The sequence below is a fragment of the Ooceraea biroi genome, chromosome 9 (assembly GCF_003672135.1).
Source record: "Ooceraea biroi isolate clonal line C1 chromosome 9, Obir_v5.4, whole genome shotgun sequence".
NCBI lineage: Eukaryota > Metazoa > Arthropoda > Insecta > Hymenoptera > Formicidae > Ooceraea > Ooceraea biroi.
The window spans coordinates 7274110-7293199 of record NC_039514.1 but is presented as its reverse complement, the minus strand read 5'-3'; the positions used below and the strand labels follow the sequence as shown (position 1 = coordinate 7293199).

At 47.1% G+C, this 19090-nt stretch overlaps 3 protein-coding genes across 4 annotated transcripts; 1 reads left to right on the top strand and 2 right to left on the bottom strand.

Moving 5' to 3' along the window:
• Nucleotides 1–202: 202 nt before the first annotated feature.
• Nucleotides 203–5845, top strand: LOC105279040 (SET domain-containing protein SmydA-8). Its single transcript, XM_011338574.3, has 7 exons — nucleotides 203–1865; nucleotides 3733–4101; nucleotides 4165–4299; nucleotides 4611–4797; nucleotides 4926–5021; nucleotides 5293–5381; nucleotides 5476–5845. The coding sequence occupies exons 1-7, from the start codon at nucleotides 1386–1388 to the stop codon at nucleotides 5560–5562; spliced, it is 1443 nt and encodes a 480-aa protein (XP_011336876.1). The 5' UTR covers nucleotides 203–1385; the 3' UTR covers nucleotides 5563–5845.
• LOC105279039 (zinc finger CCCH domain-containing protein 13) lies at nucleotides 5448–11663 on the bottom strand. The gene is made up of 10 exons (XM_011338572.3): nucleotides 11155–11663; nucleotides 10832–10907; nucleotides 10300–10700; nucleotides 7967–10219; nucleotides 7547–7855; nucleotides 7105–7453; nucleotides 6864–7030; nucleotides 6428–6711; nucleotides 6217–6328; nucleotides 5448–6117 (listed from the first exon to the last, which is right to left on the bottom strand). The coding sequence occupies exons 1-10, from the start codon at nucleotides 11385–11387 to the stop codon at nucleotides 6012–6014; spliced, it is 4290 nt and encodes a 1429-aa protein (XP_011336874.2). The 5' UTR covers nucleotides 11388–11663; the 3' UTR covers nucleotides 5448–6011.
• Nucleotides 11664–13660: 1997 nt separating this feature from the next.
• LOC105279044 (protein CREBRF homolog) lies at nucleotides 13661–19008 on the bottom strand. 2 transcript variants are annotated; one of them, XM_011338581.3, is made up of 5 exons: nucleotides 17515–19008; nucleotides 16957–17400; nucleotides 16265–16756; nucleotides 15877–15999; nucleotides 13661–15775 (listed from the first exon to the last, which is right to left on the bottom strand). In XM_011338581.3, exons 1-5 carry the CDS (start codon nucleotides 18137–18139, stop codon nucleotides 15681–15683), a joined length of 1779 nt encoding a protein of 592 aa, XP_011336883.1. In that variant the 5' UTR covers nucleotides 18140–19008; the 3' UTR covers nucleotides 13661–15680. The 2 variants fall into 2 exon arrangements, with proteins under 2 accessions (XP_011336883.1, XP_011336884.1); XM_011338582.3 differs by having other exon boundaries at nucleotides 16957–17364.
• Between the last annotated feature and the right edge of the window lie 82 nt (nucleotides 19009–19090).

Genomic DNA, 19090 nt, shown 5'->3' with positions numbered 1-19090 from the left:
GTACGGCGTGCCGTATATATCGCTAGCGCGGCATTGGCCGTGTATATACGTATGCACGTTCTTGACGACGTCGTTCACGATATTCTGTCGTCGACGACGATGATCGTGACGACTCGGCCGTAGTCTTAGCAACGCTCGACCATACAAATAGCTATTACGCGACGGATACGCTTGCGTGAAGCAATTACATCGATATTGTTCCTTTCCGAATTTTTGCACAATTCGGTATTGGGTAACGTACCCTCCGGACGGCTTGATTTACGGGGTAGAATGCGTCTGTGACTCGTAAATCCCAAGTTTCATACGTAAAAAATAATTTAATAATTTGTTATTATCGTTTTTGAAACGGGCGATTTATAATATTATTGTTTTTATGTCGTAGAAAATAATTTTCCGTTATAATGTGTGAGACGCAAAGCATGTTTGCTTTCGTCAGATAAAGGAAACCGATCAATACGAAGCATTTCTCGCGCAAATCGATACGTGAAGCGATGGAAACATATGTTACCCTCTCAATTTATTAACATTTACTAGAGTTTACCTTTTAATCAAAATAATTACACAATTAAAAATTAATTATGTAAATGGCCTGGTCTCTCCGTCGTTTGTACAAATTATTCATTCGAGTATTTGCGTGCTTTATTTATAATCTGCCAGCATCTCGTAAAATGCGTAAATTGTAAACAGGTTGGCTACTTTTTGACGTGGACACGCTGCCAAATTATAATTCTATTTTAAACCAACATTTGTAAAACGGGGTGAGCAAGAGAGAGAGGAAGAGGAGGCGCGAACTCGTGCAGAACAGTGTCTCTCGCGTGTCTTTAATCCTGAATGCATTCGACTAATTTCACGTTTTCTGATTGATCAAAACGATCAGCAGCCGTTACGATACAGCCGAAATAATTTTATTCTCCCCGCGACATGCCGGCCAGCAGCGTAACGCGACTGCGAAAGGACACATGTATAAATACCCGTGTGTGCCACGACTTGCGCGTGTAGTTGTCGCAGGTCTTGGTCCCCGCGGAGTTCGTTCAACCGGCAAAAATCCGTTCATTTGGGAAGCATTCGCAAAAGCATCCACGAACAACAATTTACAAGAATTAATTACTTAAATTAAATTAATTAAAAATTAAAATTAAAAATCCCATGAAAACTCACGCGCGTCTCAGGAGGAGCACCTCTGCCTCAAACAATGTAAGATTCGCTAAAATTAATTCGCTGCTGTTTGTGCGTGGAGGAGGATCCCGCGCCTAGAGTCAACGCAACAAGAATTTCCGGGCTGGCTCGGCTGCTCGAAGGTGCGTTTCGCAGCACGGTATAAAAGGAGGCAGCGATTGACGGCGCCTCGTTAGAGGAGGCACTCGTACGAGCGATCCGCGATCCGGATGGAGCCGCGTGAGACGGAAGAGCTGCTCGGGGCTCATCTGTGGAGGAACGATCTCCCGCAGGATGAGCCCCGCTCTTGGACGATCGGCCGCTCTCCCCTGGGCGGTCGCGGCATGTTCGCCACGCGGGACATCCCGGCCGGCGAGCTGATCTTCACGGATGCCCCGCTGCTGATTGGACCGAGATGCTGCAGCAAGCGTCCGCCGATGTGCGTCGTCTGCTACAGGAACGAGTGTCCTCTCTTCCCGTGTGATCACGGCTGCGGTCTGCCGATCTGCTCCACGGAATGCGAGAACTCCGCGGCGCACGCCGGTGCGGAGTGCCGGTTCCTCAGGGAGTGGTCGCCGACCTGCGGTTCCACCTGGTCCAGGGACCTGCTCCTCGCGGTGGTGGCGATACGCGGCCTCGCGTTGTCGCAAGAGCAGCGGAAGCTCCTGTATGCCTTGGAGTGCCACTCGGATCTGATCCGGAACTATGAGGTAGAAATTCAACATTAGAAAATTAATAAAATAAGTGTTAATAAGGTGATAAAAGAATATCAGCTAATTAAAATTGTAATTCTCTTGCATTACATGAGCAAACTAAGTTTTCCGTGCAACTGAAATTGTTTTAATTAATTTTAATAAATAATTTTAATGTAATAAATTTAATGTAAAAATAAATCATACAGGGTGGTCCCATGGGAAGTTGCTGAAAGTAAACGATTGGTTCTCCCCTCCATGACTTCAGAAAGGGTCTTACGGTTAACGGTCGTTCATCTGAGTGTCCGCAGTTTTATTCTGGTTGTGGTAGATGCAAGTCCGTGCGCGTCAAAATGAGTAATCTGACGACGAAAGAAAAGATTTATCTTGTCGAGTGCTTCTTTTCCACAGGAAAAATTTATAGCAATGCTTACAGGGAGTTTTGTATAAATACGGAACACATAAAGTTAAGAGCGAAAACACGCTGAAAAGGTTAGAATTTATTATTTCTTTAAACGTATGCGTTACGTCACTCCATTTTTTGGCAATAAATCTGCATTAAAATAATGTTTTGTGTTATTTTAATCAGAATTATAATTTTATGCAGTATGGAACTATCCAAGACCGTAGACATGATCTGCCAGGTCCTTCTGTGTCTGTAGCTGCAGAAGAAAACATTGAAGATATTAAGAAGTATTTTGAAGAGAATCCAAATTCTTCCATTCGGAAAGCTGCCCAAGCTCTTGAAATATCCAAAACAACGTTACACAGGATTTTAAAACATTTCCTGAAAATGCATCCCTATAAAATAACATCGCATCAATTGCTAACCAAACGCGCTATGACGAAACGTGTGGAATTCTGCAAGACGATAAATGGAATGTTTGAAGATGGAGAACTTGATGCGAAATTGATAATTTACACGGACGAAGCACATTTCTGGCTAAATGGTTATGTTAATAAACAAAATTATAGATTTTAGGGGTCGGAAAATCCCAACGTTTCCCTGGCTAAACCTTTACATCGACAAAAAATAACAGCATGGGCTGCGATCTCGGTAAAAGGAATTTATCTGCAATTCTTCGAATCAACAGTCACTGGTGAAAGTTACAAGCAGCTTCTCGAAACACAATTCTTCCCTCATGCAAAAAAAGAGGCCTTGTCAGAGGATTTCATTTCATGCAGGATGGAGCGACACCACATCGAACCCAGGAGGTCTTCGAAACAATCGATAAAGTTTATGGCAATCGAGCCATCGGTCTGGGATACCCCAAATTTGCCCAGGGGGGGCTAGAATGGCCACCGTACTCGCCGGATTTAAATCCATGTGACTTCTTTCTTTGGGGATACATTAAGGACCATTGTTATGCCGGAAATGCAGAAACAGTGTCAGATTTAGTAGTAGCTATTAAAAAGGTCGTCAGCAACATTAAAGACGACATGTTAGAAAAAGTTTTCACACGTTTTCGTAAAAGAATTGATTTTTGTACAAATTCAGATGGTGCACACTTTGAAAATATTTATCATTAGCTTACTTGATTATTAGCATATTTTTCATTAATAAAATAAACTGATATACAAACATTTTGCTAAATTTTATTTATACCCATTAAAAGCTGCAGACTTTCCTCTTTCCAACGCAATTTTTGTTTTTTCAATAACTGCATACGTTTAAAAATGACAGCTGATTAGTTTCAGCAACTTCCCATGGACACCCCGTACGTTCCCTTGACAGCACTTTTTCCAATTTATAATAACGTAATAATTTCTAATTTAAAATAACTGATCAACAATTTCATATTCTGACATTCTAATATTTTTCTAATCGTTGGTATTCTAATGGGCAGAACATCTTATAAGATGCACCCACCTATTTCTGCCGAAGATCGACCTGCTCGAGCGGAACGTGGGGAATCCTCCGAGCGAGGAGCAGGTGGAGCTGATGAAGCGCATCTGCGGTGTCTTCAACACGAATTCGTTTGAAGTTGTGGTCGCCCGGGACCAGAGGAGCTCCGTGAGCCTGCGGGGTCTTTATCCGATGGGCGCGTTGCAGAATCATTGCTGCGTTCCGAACACCAGGCACCACTTCGACGACCGGCAACGACTGCACGTGTCCGCTGCGATGCCCATCGCCGCCGGTGACGAGCTCACCATGTCCTACACCGATCTGCTCTGGGATACGTCGCGTAGAAGGCAGTTCCTCAGAGTCACCAAACTCTTCGCTTGCGATTGCAGAAGATGCGTCGATCCGCTGGTAAGTGGCGATTCTGTATGAGAAATCGTGAGAGATATACACGTTCCCTTTCTTCCACTATAGGAATTCGGATCCCGACTTGGGGCACTCCTCTGCGCCAGGGATGACTGTTCGGGACATTTGTTTGCCCGCAGTCCGCTCAGCCGTGAGTCGCCCTGGATCTGCGACAAGTGTCAGACCAGCGTGAGCCATAGACAGGTGGTGTCCGAGAGCTGAGGACTGTAACACGTTGTTTTCAAAAATAAAAAAATAGTAATCGCGAAATAAAAATGATCGCCATAATTTTTCACAGATTTTTCACAAATTTTGTAACAATCGCGTCCTTTTTGCGATTACTGTTTGATTCCGAGAAGTTATGTCTTCTGTATTTCAAGTCTCGCGTTAAAATTTATATGATTAATTAAATTCAGATTAATTTTAGGTTGCGCGAAATAAAATTGTGTGATCTATATTTTCATTTTTGCTAATTTCTCAGCGCTATTTTACAAGCGAGATCGATCGTCTTGCAGATTGAATGCATTCGTTCAGGACTGAAGGCATTTGTATTGGACGCTATGCGCAAGAGTCCGCGAGAAATACTAAAATTTATAGAAACGACATTGTCGATATTGGTACCCGCCAGTAATTACATTATGATGGATATGAAGTATTGTATAATTTCCTATTTCGGCAGAGCCGCCGATCTTAAATGGGAAGGTAGGATATTATTTCCTATCTTGCATCGATAAATATTGTGCGAGCTTATTATTGCCTTTGTATTGCACAGCAAAATATTATTTAAAATAAATAATAAAGAGCACGTTAAAATCGAATTTCTGTTTCAGATCTCACCGATGCGGAACTTAAGATCAAGGGAGCGTATTGTCACGATATACTTTCTGTTTTAGAGGCTTTAGGCTTCGGAGATTCCATTAAGAAAGGTGACACAACGATCTCAGTCGCGCAGAAAGCTCTTTTACAGACCTACCTAAAATCTGTAAAAGAGAACAATTCAAATAGAAAATTATACGTTTTGCTATATAAGCCTTTAATGTTTTCAACAATTTAAATTAATTCAAGTGGCAAAGGAAAAGTGCAGACTCCACTCTTCTAGAATATTTTAACGTAGTTTCTTAAAGTCCGAAGTTATGATACAATTTTACAGTTCTTTCATAATTATTAGATTAATTTTTAACACCTTCGCGATTCCAGGCCTCGTCTTGTACGAGCTGTATCGCACGAACGTCGAGTCGTGCAAACGCCACGTCTCCGAGGACAGACGGACACATTCACGTGTGAGAGTAAGACGCAACTCGTACATACGCATCTGCACTGTATTATCGTCGTCATTGTTATAAATACCTTGATCCTCTTTTAATTACGTTTTATTTTCAGGATAACGATAACGAACACCTGTTGCGCAAGGCAATGAGTATATTACAGAACGACGTCGGCGCAGCCTGCGTTCGCGGAAGCGACTGAACGCAAACCGACGTCGCGCTCGGGACAGGATCACTCGTATTTATTGCGTTACATTTGACACTCGTCCGGGTGGACGACGTTACATCGACACTTCGGTGCGCAAAAATTAATTCGTGCACACGTATATAATTACAATCGTTCAAATGTACATGAGCGAGTTACTCCATTTACGTATGCGGCGATTACTCGTCAAATCTTATCGTTATTATCAATAATTATCAAAGTGATACTCGGACAAAAAAGTACGATCGATCAACGACTGGCTCGTACGCGGCTCGTTCGATTAAATATATTTGCGATATATTTGCCTATCGATAGACCAACGAAGAGACACGGGACACGGTACACATATACACATATGTACATATATATACTCGGTGCGGTCGGTGTAAAAATCGAATTGTCGATTGCCGTTCACAATTTTCGACACACAGATCTCGTCCTTCTCCTCATACCGCTTGCAATAAACACTTGGCTTCCTCGTATAGGGCCGCGCTCGGCTTCAGCGTCTCCCAGTCGTGCTCCACATCCTCGTCGTAGCTTGCATTGTTAATTCTGCAACGGGAATTTCGTTACAGAATATTGTAAAAGTAACGAATATATTTAGCAAATATCTCGTAGCTCGCGCTCGAGGTGTGACTTGACGCGCCTCACCTGTACAAGGAGTCATCCACGGCGTGCATCGCGCCGTTATCCTGCAGCAGTCGGTTGCGTGCGAGCGCCGTGTGCATCAGCGCGACATCGTGAAGCAGGAAGTCGCTGTGATCTGTAAAGCGGAAGTTAGGAAATAATTTTTCTATGTATTTGTGCAAATGTATGAGAGAGAGAATTATTAAAAATGATTATTGTCAAGATTCTCACGCACCATTCTTCTCATATTTTTTCAGCAGCTTCTTAACAAAGTCCTCGCCCGCGTATTTCTTGGATATGCCGATCCTGTAGAAGATGGCCTTACACTGCCATCGGTTCTCCGCGGAGTCCTGGTCGGACGGCATGCTCCGCCGCGCCTGCGTCTCCTTCACGAGGGACTCCCAGTCGACGCCTAGGGCGTCGCCCAGTCCTTTGCCGCTGGTCTTGATGTCCTCTTCCAGCTCGCCGTCAGAGATCTCCTCGAAGTCCATAGTCTCCATGTTGTCATCTTCCATATTCCTATTAACGATAACGACGCATTCGTAGATAAGAAACCTTTTAACTAGGCTCTAACTTAAATATTTCAAAATAATAAAATAATATTTTATTATTTAAATAATTTAAATAATTTTATTATAAAAATATTTTTTCTCTCAAATTAATGATATTACTTCAGGGACATGGTATCAGCGTTGTCCTTGGACTTGGTGTTGAAGATAGCTTCTTCCACCGGCTCCTTCGGCGACAGAGAACTCTGGGCTGGCTCCTGCGCCGTCGACTGCACATCGCGGACCTCCGGTGCCTTCTTACTCGTCCGCGTTTTACTAGCTTCCACATCCTGTCAATAAAATTCATAATAAAATGTTTACAAATATTTTCCGTCGTAAAAGAAGCTTATCGCGGGATACGCACCGTGGTATCTTCTTCCATATTTAATATGTCGTCCGGATCGTCGCTGATGTCACTCAGGTCGCTCTCAGTATGAAGAGTCTGCAAGGACTCGTCGGCGATGGGACGTTTCGGCTCCACCGCCACGGGCTCCTTGATCTCGGGCTTCTCCTTCTGCGAGCCCTTCTTCTGGAAACTGTCCGTAGACTTCTCCCTGGCGGTGGTCGTGGTGCACAGTCTGCCCTCGGCGAGCTCCATGAGCTTCTTGTTGATCGGCTCCTCCTTCATGCTGCCGTAAATCGCGGCCTGCTTAGCGGACGGGTGACTCGTCGGCTCCTCCCGCGCTTCCGGGGCATTGTAGGATCGCCTCTTGCTAAGAAAAAATTCATTCCAGTATCGACAAAATTTAACCCATCGATTTGCATTTTTATCTTAATCGCTACTGAAGAGACTAGGCTAGGCTTACCCGTGCTGCGCGGACTCCGCGAGCTCCAAGTCCTTCGAGCGCTCGTTCCTGTAATGCGATCGAACGTGCACGTTCTGATTGTCCCATTTCCGCGCATCGCTGGATTTCCAGTCGGCCATCGAGCCGTCGTATCGCGCGTTCCACTCGTCATCGTGTATCTCCGAGCGGGGCAGGCTGTCTCTGCCTTCCCACAGCGTTCGCGTACGCCACTCCCGCTCGTCCCACTCCACCGGCGGGTAAGCTCGGTCACGGCTGTGCTCCACGTCACGATGGTGCCCCTCCCAGTCGTCAGTTGGTACGTTTTCCTCCCTGGAAAAAGAAAATATTAAGAACGATCTCGATTTCCACATTAAAATATTTATTTTTAATTAAAATTATTAACAGAAATTAATAATCTGATAAAATAATTATGCGTTTTACCTAATGCCGGTGCCGCCGCCGCCGCCTCGCAGTTTCTCGCCAGCGTAGAGAGGAGGATGCCGATGATGGTGATGGTGATGGCGGTGCTCGTCGAAGGAGGCCCGCTCCGCCGTTTGGATCACGTATCGCGACTCCCTGGACCTTTCCTCGCGCGCAACGCGCCTCTCCTCGAACGGGCTGTCGTACCTTCTGCCGTCGACCGCCTTTCTCCGGTCGTCCTCGTGAATGTGACCGTGGTCCCGATAGTCCACGTGGGCAGACGACTCCTCCTGCTCGTCCCAGTGCTCCGGCAGCCTGCCGTAGTTCCTGCCGAAGTTCCGGTCCACCTCCATCGCGCGCCGCGGACTGCTCGCGTCCCGACGATCCACTATCCGGTCGATCTTGCTCGGCACGCGACTCGATTCGATTCGTGCCTGATCCTTCCTGCTGGCGTGCTCCGATCCGTGCCCCCGCTCGTACCTCACGCTGAACCTCCTGTGCCTGTCCCTGTCGTAGTGGCCGTCCACCATGTCGAGCAGATGGTCGCGAGACGATGGTAGAGCGGCCGTCGCGGCCACGGCCGACGACGAGGACGAGGTCGCGGGAGCCGATGGTAACGGCGCCGTCGACGGGATGCCCGACGCCGAGGCGTGCCCGCTCTTATCGTGCAACGGCGCGCGATCCAGCGACGTCTCCCGGAAACGGTCCATGCGGTCTCGCGGCGAGTTCATGCTCGGCTTCCCGCGGCTCGACGACGCCGCTTCCTTCTCGACGATGCCACCGCGCTCGTAGCGCCCGTCTAGTCGCGACTGCGCCGAACTCCTCTCCCGGTCGACCAGAGCCTTCGCCTCGGAGCGCTCCCGCTCGCGCTCGCTCCTGTTCCGGTCGCGAGGGCCGCTGCTCTTGTCGAAGGACACATCCTTGCTCAACGGGCGTTCCTTCAGTCTGCCGCCGCCGCCGCCGCCGCTGTAGCGCGAACTCTTGTCCGCTGGCAGGCTCAATGCCGCGGAGGGGACTACCGTGGGTACGTCTCGCTCCCGAGACTTCATGGATTTCTCTCTGTCCCTGTCACGATCACGATCCCGCTGTTCGCGCACCTCCCGATCCCTCTCCCGCTCGCGATCACGCTCCCGTTCCCTCTCGCGGTCCCGCTCCCGGTCCCGGTCGCGCTCGCGTTCCCTCTCGCGGTCGCGGTCCCGCTCGCGGTCCCGCTCGCGCTGCCGCTCGTTGCGGCAGCGTTCCTGAGACCCGTCCTTGTCCTTGTCGCGCAGCGGCTCCTGCCGTTGGTCGCGCACCAGCCTCGAGTGCCGCTCGTCCCTTAGCTCCTTCTCGCGCTGACGCTCGCGGCTCCTCTGCCGCGCCTTCTCACCGCCGTAAGCCTTCTCGTCGAAGCTGTCCTTGCTCGCGTTGCTCCTCCGATAACTGTCGTCCTGGCTGCTCGCGGTCAGCGTCTGCTTCGCTTTACCGCCCACCGGCTGCTCGCCCTTCCTCGTATCCTCCCGCTCCTTGCTCTTGTCTCTCTTGTGCGAGTCGCGTTCCTTCTTGTCGGTGTCCCTCGCGCGGCTCGACGAGCCGCTCGGCTTCTCCGGGTTCTTCGCCGGAGTGAGGTCGCGCCTCACCCTCGACGACGGCTTATCCGGCGTCCGGCTGCGTCGCGTCTTCGACACGGACACGCTCTCCTTGATTCCGCCGTGCTGATGCTTGGACGACCGCTCGGACGAGGACGGAGGCGGTGGAGGCGTCCGCGAGCGCAAGCTATCCTTGTCCTTGTTACACTTGGACCTCAGCCGGTCGTCCGACTTGATCTTCTCGTCGATCGCGCGGCTCTTCTCCTTCTCCTGCTGCTCCTTCAGCTTGTCGAACGACTTGCAGGACTTGGGGTCCTTCGACAAACACTCCTCCATGTCGCGTACCTTCTTGTAATGCCTGCCGTCGTCCTTGTCCGCCTCCCGGCTGGCTTTCAACGCCTTCGGCGATTCGCTTCTGTTTCTCTCGCGGATCTTGCTGGAGGAGGAGGACGCGTGATGCGCCACGGAGACCGACGAGCCCAGTACCACCGCCGACGTGGATGCAACTCCGCCGCTCGTGGAGCCTTGCTGCATCGCGGGCGATTTCGCCCGCAGTGAGCCGGAATGCTTCCTGGACCCGGAGGACGCGCCATGTTTTTTCACCGCTCTCGCGGCGAGGTCCTTCTTCACGGAATTGCTCTCGATCTTGCGCTTCTTCTTACCAACGGCCTTGTCGTTCTTCATTCCCAGTCTCTTCAGCTTCAACCTGCAAGATTCGTAGGATAATAAAATAATAGATAACAATAAATAAAATAATAATAAATGAAGTAACAAAAAGGTGCATACTTTCTCTTCCTCTCCTTCTCTTCATCGTAATCGGTGGTGACGCTGTGGTGTCTCTTGGTCTTGAGCTTCTTCACCTTCTTCCGGGAGTCCGAGGTCGACGTGGAGGAGGAGTCTTCGCTGCTGGAGCTGCTGCTGCTGCTGGACGTGCTGGAGGTGCGCGAACTGGAAGACGAGCTCATCGCTTTCTTCTTCTGCCTCACTTTCTCCTTGCCATGTACCTCCTTGTCCTTCTTCATTTGTAGCTCCAGCTCCCGTTGCAACAGTTGCCGCCGTCTCTCCAATACCTTCTCGTCCACGTACTCGAGGTCCGTCTGGTTCCACTCTTCGATATTTAAGTCCGGGCTGTGCGATGCCTTCTTCACGATTTTTGACGTGAGCCGTTTGAAAGGATCCTCAATGGGCTGCGAGTTGAGCAAGTCAAAAGAAAACTTTTCATTGCATAATCAGTGAATTTTTTTGACTTTTTGCTAAATATGTTAATTGAAAATTGTTGATTGCTGAGATTCAGGTGTGATTATTATTCTAAGCTTACCCCAGGCGTAGTTGCGATTGCATTATCCTTCTTAGCGCGCTTGGATGGACTTATCAGTGTGTGTGTACTTGCGTATCTAAGCAACAAGGAAATTTAAAAATTAAAAACAAATTGCAACCAACAACTGTGCATCATAAGGAATTTTTTTATTCTTGTTTTTCTCCCTCGTTGAGCTGGATTTTATTAAACTTTGGAAAAGTCGAGAGAAAAAGGGGAAATTTCGCAATCAGTGAATAGGCACAGATTCTCAACGCGAACGTGCATTTTCCCTTGAAAAGTTCCTTTTCAAGGGAGCATCCGCAAAATAAGGGAGCATCCCTCACTTGCAACTCTTTCCGTAGGAGCAGCTGCCGTTGAGGGCCCAATTCCTGCAGTAGTCCGATGTATTCTGAGCGGCGGCGACGGCGGTGGCGGTGGCGGTGGCGGTGGCGGTGGCGGCGGCGGCGGCGATCGCGGGTTTGGTGCCCAACCTGTCGAACACACTCGGCCGTCGTGATGAGTCTGTATTACATTTCGTAGGGTCAGCCGTTATCTTCCTTATGTTTGATTTTGACATATTATCACCATAAAGCACTTGTATTCTCACAATGGAAGCACATAACTGCGAGAATGCAGGCGTTCACGTGCCGGGGCGGAACCGTCATGCGTCGCGGCGCGGACCGCACACAGAAATCACCATCTCGCTCCGTCCCGTTACGAGAATAAATAATCGCACTCTCGTCAATCTCGTTCTCGCGTTTACTCGTCGACAGTCGACACCGCTCTCAGATGACGAGACTGCACCCCGAGTCGCTCCGAAACCGCCCGACCGAGACACTGGTGAGTATCGAGAATCGAGACGCGCGTGCGCGTGCTTTCCTGCCTCGCGCGAAATACGAACGCGGTCTTAACCTCCAAACCTGCGTCGCGTTCTTGGGTTATCGCGCGTCGATAAGTGCCAGATGGTAAAACAGGGCGCTGCATTTATCCTCCTCGCTTATATTAAATTAATTTTCATGATTATTCCGCCGTAATGCGCGCATTCTTTTTAGCAGTGCTATTTAATTTACGTACGTGTGACTTTTCATAGGAATGAAAGATCGTTTCTTGATATCGATACTTCGATGTTATATTAATATAGCTACATTTAATGTAATTCTAGAATATACACTACATTACATTCAAGCTGCGTGCTTACGTTTCGCATTGATCTGCATTAATTTGCCATTAATTTAATCGCTGAGATCTTCGCAGATTGCCGTGAATACGCTCGGAAAGTGATTGTGTAACGTATCGAGATACCACGTTAAATGGGTAAACAGAATATCCTCCGGATATTCGCGCGCGATTACGCACGGTGGGAAAAACACGCGTGACGTATATATACACATATACAGGGTGTTTCCTCTAACTGTAGCACTTAGAATATCTCTGCTTCCTTTGATGATATGAAAAAAGTCAAAGGACGAAAATTGTTCGATTCAAAGAGACTAGTACTCTGGTAAGAAAATTATTTTTTTAATGTGACCTTTCACAAGATATCAAGGTCATGAACATCTTTTTAAATGAGATGGTATATTTTCCTTACCGAAATGATGTAGCTTGTAAAAAAACAAATTCAACCATACAGAATATGTTGACCTTCAAATGACTTTGAACCACAAAAATCACGTTTAGGAAAAGAAACTCTATTTATTGTACGTATAACTTTCTCGGAATATCGCGATAAACTTCATTTGCACGGAACATACTCAACGAATTATTTCCTGATCGCTGGATTGGACGTGGTGGAAGAATTTCTTGGCCGGCTCGATCACCAGATCTTACGCCTCTTGATTTGTTTCTTTGGGGACACCTAAAAAATGAAGTTTATCGCGATATTCCGACAACACCTGAAGATATGCGAGAAAGAATTCAGCGTGCGTGCACCGCAATTACTCCGGAATCTCTCAAAAACGTAAAACAATCGTTTATTCATCGAATTCGAAAGTGTATCGAAGTAAACGGTGATCATTTCGAACATCTGTAAAAAAGGTATATCTTTGTAGTTATACGTACAATAAATAGAGTTTCTTTTCCTAAACGTGATTTTTGTGGTTCAAAGTCATTTGAAGGTCAACATATTCTGTATGGTTGAATTTGTTTTTTTACAAGCTTACATCATTTCGTTAAGGAAAATATACCATCTCATTTAAAAAAATGTTCATGACCTTGATATCTTGTGAAAGGTCACATTAAAAAAATAATTTTCTTATCAGAGTACTAGTCTCTTTGAATCGAACAATTTTCGTCCTTTGACTTTTTTCATATCATCAAAGCAGAGATATTCTAAGTGCTACAGTTAGAGGAAACACCCTGTATATCGCGCGAGGCATTCCATTGAAAAATATGCGGAAGTCGGATGACTTAACATAAAAGTCGCGCGTTGAGTCATGCCGAGTGACCGAGTAATAAACTCCAGATACGGGCAACGCCGTATCGCTCCGCCGTGAGGCCTCGCGACAGAAATCGCGGAGGAATTTTTTTTAGGATCGATTCGAGAAGCGGAAACTTTTACTCCAAGGACGTGAACCTCTAAAAGCAAAACGTCGTCACATCGACTCTAAAATGATCGATTATTCGTCGAAAAATCCGCATGCCGCTCTTCGCTTCCTTTTTTCTATTTAATTAGAATAAAAACTCAATTCTCTTTTTCCCTCAAAGAAGAAAAATGTCTCGAGGTACTTGGAGCATCAGCTGGACTGCGCAGCGACCGTAAACACCAACGTAAAAGGTGCGCGACATCATCGCTGATGATGATGACGATGATGCCAAGCGTCAAACGTATTGCACATTCTACACGAGAACGGAAGGGAAGAAGTTCTATATTACACGCACATATGTCTTGCACACTTCCGTGACTATATACGATGTACATATGTATATATGTGTGTGTGTGTGTGTGTGTATCTGTGTATACATGTACATATATACGCGAGAATGACGTCTCGTGCTACACAATTTGGTGTCACGTCGACTCTTGCTCCTTAGCACACACAGCAGAAAAAGAGAGAGAGAGAGAGAGAGAGAGAGAGAGAGAGAGAGAGAAAGAGAGAGAGAGAGAAAGAGAGAGAGAGAGAAAGATAGAGAGAGAAATGAAAGAACTCCGCAAGAATAATAACAATAAATTAAGACTCGCATAACGATTATCGAGGATTTACAACGTCTGTATTCACAATGGTGCAATTGTACGGCTAATTATATATATATATATGTATCCACGCTGTACTCGACGAAGGCGACTGCCGCAATTTTTGCGCTTTACTGCTTTACATACAAAAATCGATTAAAAAAATATTAGTACGAATACGAGACGAGAGTAACGTCTCGTGTATTTAAAAAAAAAATATATATGTATATATATATATTTAGTAATTAGCAAAATATAATTGTAACTCTAACCGCGGCGTACAGTTTTTTTTTTCTTTCCTTCTTCCTAAAACACTGAACGGAGGGTGGGATTTCTCCCTTGACCCCTCTAATCCCCCCCCCCCGTCTAAACACTCATAAAACGACTATAACGACTATCTCCGCGCGGCACGATTACAAATTTGTTTTTATTTCCGTTACTCCATGTTTTTAATCCAAATACATTTTTTTTCATACACGTGTAGGTATAGGTATAGCGTTTCATTCTGAGGTAGATTGAGTCAGCAAACAGCAAACAACTACATAATTCAAAGCTCGTTCCTAAGCGCGAGATATATATGTACACACACATACACACGTGTGTATATATATATATACACACCACACATATATATATATATACACACACATGTATATGTGCACATTCTAGATTTTTTTCACTACTAAGACTTAAAACTACATCGCCGCGTCGTAAACATTAAAACGTGTCATCAATGTCGATTAACGTTTGTTGCATCATCGCGTGCAATAGTTCCGAAACCTTGATTTTTCCATTAGTTTTATTAATTAATCATCGATCGCGGGAAGGAGCACCAGTCCCGTCGGTGCAAAAAATAGTTGCCTATGCGTACACTCCCGTAAACTCAACAAGTCGAAATAAAATTTCACGCAACAACAAAAAGCGATATTAACAAAACACTACCGTATCGTATTTAACATTTATCTTTTCCAAATGTTTTTCCTCGAGCGAGGAGCCTTTCGGTGTGTGTGTGTGTGCTTCTCTAGCTATTGCAATACTGATAATGGACATTGATGATATGGTCTGTAACGGTGTCGGGTGACATTCTCTCTTCCAGCACTTTCGTCATAAATAATAATCGTATCTCGTTATTAAAAAAAGATAGAAGATTTCTCGAGCTAATTGGTAAAACAAAATATACTCTCTGTACTCCTACGAAGAGACACGTCACTGAGAAGCTATTATACGTGATGCGTGAGAAATGTTATGTACACAGGACAGACAGATAGATATATATATACACACACACAATAGAACTCAGAGGCTTCCAGCAGAAATGCAAAAACTTTCGTAGAAAAAGAAATTAAAAATTATCATCAAAATTAAATTCTCTTTTCAACCGATAACCACGATGCCAAGGTTTCGTTTCTCACGCCGCATCACGATAAATATATATATATATTTTCCGCAGCGGTTTTACCTGTAGCAATTATCATGTATTAATTAACCAATAAGTTAACTATAGGTGTCTGCCTTCAGAAGCAATTTTTTTTTAAGAGCGATTACCTTTAGAGAAGAAGAAGAAGCATAATACCCTATTACATGTATAACATATACACACATATATATATATATGTATATATATATGTAGCATATTTTTCTAAAGTTATATACACGCGTGAACGTAAGATTTGTATAGGAAAAACGAGGTCGCTTGCGATATTAAAAAGTGTCGATGCCGCCGTCAGGAATCCCAGCTCTGACGTTGTCCAGCACCTTGTTCACGAAGTCCGTCGAGTAGCTCGCTATTCGCATTTCTGTCAACAAAAAAAGAATCGCGTACACCCGCATTAGCGCACAATGATCGACAATGTGTATATATATAGGAGATCCAATTTAAAAAATTGGAGTCACTCACTGGTAGCCAGCTTGCAGCACTTCTCCATCTGCCGCGTGAGCTCCTCCTGACTCTCCGGATTGTGCTCGGCCAGCTTGGCGGCGAGCATGTGCTTGGCCTGCGATATACCCTGGATCAGCCGCCCTGAAAATATCATTTCTGGTTTTTTTCATCCGGATTTCTGGAATGGCAGTTGTTGACAACGGAAGCTATATACAGCTATATATATATATATATATATATATAGTATAGCAGAAATATTCTTTTGAGGAAACGATTAACGCTATTAAATATTCCGATCGAAATCACGAGGAAAATAGCAACGCTCGAGCTGGCATTTAATTTTTTGCGACGCTCTACTACCGCCGCGCATCGTCGCACCGTCGATAGATCGACGCTGGTACTCAACTGTGCTCGACTTCGAGTCCGTGCAGTTTGATCTTGTTGGCCTCGTGCTGCGCCTTCTTTTTCAAGCGGCACGCCCGCGAGGCCAGCTTGTTCTTCTCCTTTCGTGTTTTCGGTCGTGCTGTGAAGGGTAATTCTGAAACAGGCGTCATGTCGTTTATGATACGGTTGAGCTTGTCCAGCTCCCGGCCGATGCTATGAAGCTTGCGAGGATTCGGCGTAAGATCGTTCCCGTCGCCTTTCCGTGCTTTTCCGCTATGCTTAATTCCTCGGAGGGCACAATGTGGACTAAATACCGGATCAGTCGCCTCGTTCAGGACATGCGGGTCCTCCAGGCGCGCCCGGGCGATCAACCGTTGGCCCTTTGGTCCCTTAGCCTGCACGTTGTACTGCCAGAAGAATCGTTCCTTCTTGTTGTGCCGGTCCTTTCCCAGTTCCGTTGTGCCCGCGCCCACTCTGTTGCCGCCCTGATCCTCGCCGTCGCTCCCACCTGTATCTAAATAATCATTTGCATTCCGATTGATCTCAATCTAAGATATCCATTCCAGTGATAAAAATTAAATAAATTTTTTAATTAAATAAATTGAAATAAATTTTTCTCGCTCACGAAAGAATCAGAAAATAATGATGAATTAATGAATTGCATCGAGCTCTCGCAAAGGTGAAAAACAAACACCGCGTATGTAATATGAGTACCGTTATCGCTGCTGTCATCGTCGTAATGATCGCTGTCATCGTCGCTGTCCTCGTAGCCCTCGTCGTGGCTGAGAGGATCGACACACAGAGGATCGGGGCTCAGCGCGCCTCCGGTGCTCAAACTGCTCGTCGAGCCCGCCTCCACCAGGCTGCTGGTGCTCAACAGGTGCTGCCGCGGTTCCCTGTGCGCCCAGATCTGATCCAGTCCCATCGTCTGCGTCGGCGCGGACATGGAGAGCCTCGAAGCTTTCGGTTTGCCGCCCATCGTCGAGATACTGTCCATCTGGCTGGACGCTGGGTTGCTGAACGGATTGTCGGACCGTCTCATAAGCAGCTCGTGCAAGGTGGACGATACGATAGGCCGGCCCACGGGATGCGGCGAGGTCGAGGAGCTCGCTGTTGAACTGCCTGCAAGAACCGACAGTAGCGTTACTGTCATCTCGGCTTCTCGAAAAAACAATAATTAGCAGATTTTAACTCGCAAGTTGATATTTATTTGTGCAAACAATATTGCAACGACATAAATAAATTGCCATTATAATTAAATGCTCAATGTACCTGCAATGTTGCTGGTTCCCGGGCTAGGAAACGCAGTGGGACTGACAGCCTCCGCGTTGTTGTCCGCAACGTTCGAACCCTTGTTCAAGTTGAACCCATACGTGTTGGTGTACGTGGGGCAGCTACGATAAGTCAATCCGGTCTGGGGGAAACTGCTGGGTGCGAAGCCTGCGGCGCCGCTAGCGCTGAACAGAGAGCTGCTCGACTGTGGCGCGTTCTCAGCCTTCATCGGCTGCACCCTCTCCTCGGGTAGCAGTAGATCGTCAAAGTTCAGGTCTTCCAGGAGGGTGTCATCGTTGGCGTTGAGCTCGGCCAGGGTTGGTCCCTGGATCAGCTCGGCCTTGTCAATCTGGAATATGTCGTCCTCGTCCATCTTGAACGAGATGTCCAGCTGATCCGGGTCCATCTTGAAGGGATACTCCATGTGGTCGGTCCTCATGCCCCAGCCGGAGGAGACTGCAAGGGGTGACGGTGAGAACTGATCGTAGGCTCCCCGCGTGGTGCCCCTGTGGCCTCCAGGGATCGGCACTGACGCTGACGCAGTGCCGATCTCCTGGACGGGCTCCTGCTTCACCATGTCCATCGGGCTGGCCAGCGAGAAGTCCCCGTACTTAGAGTCATCCATTAGCGATTCGCGGGGGGTTTCGACGAAAACGGCAATCGACAATCCACTCGATCGTCACGCGAAGAGGCTACCAGAAGTGTGCACGAGAGCTCGCTAGATAAGGGAAAACATCGGATCGCAAGCTGGATCCGTCCGTCAAGCGTGTTCAGCGCGCTGACGCGTGCGGATGTAAATAAATGTGCACGCGGGAACGTCACGTTGCGTCGCGCGTGCTAATGACGCGCGGAATTCGCGCGACGACCGTCGATGTCGATGTCGACGGGAATGGCAAGCAAACGGGGAAACGCGTGCTCGCAGAATTATGAAAAGAAAAAAAAGGGAAAAATGCACGCGGTACTGTCCGTACTGTCCGCACCTGGAAACTCGATTTTGACTCGTCCGACGTCCGATCGATTCGGCAGGCAGAGCCTCGCGCGTCCGCACGAGCCACGAGGAACGCTCGAAGAAAAGCTCTCTATTATCCGATCTTATCGCACCTTTTCTCTCCCCGTCGCCGTCTCGCTCGTTCGCGTGCGCCTCGTTTTCACTATCTCCCTCGTGAGAACAACGGCGAGCACGCCGAAATCACATATTGGTCCACGCGCGTCCACACACGCACGTACCACGTCCGTGCTGGCTCTCGTCAGCGGGCATTTTCCGCGGCTGACAACATCGCGGCGTGACCAGATTGGGTCTCACTTTTTCCCGTCAGATCGATCCTTCCCCGACGAATTCCGCGACAATCCCGTGATCGAGAGAGCGCGATCGATCGCAAGCGAGGGCCTGTCCCGCGGGCGGGCGCGCGCGCAACGAATAATCCCGTGAATCCGCGAGGCAGAGAAATCGTTAAACGCGAAACGACGACGTGTGTTATTTGTTATTGTTTTGCCACGAGACCGTGGAGCCAAGTGATCGGTGATGTTTGCATAAATAGGGAAGGGGTCACATGACACATCTCGCGAAATAACATCG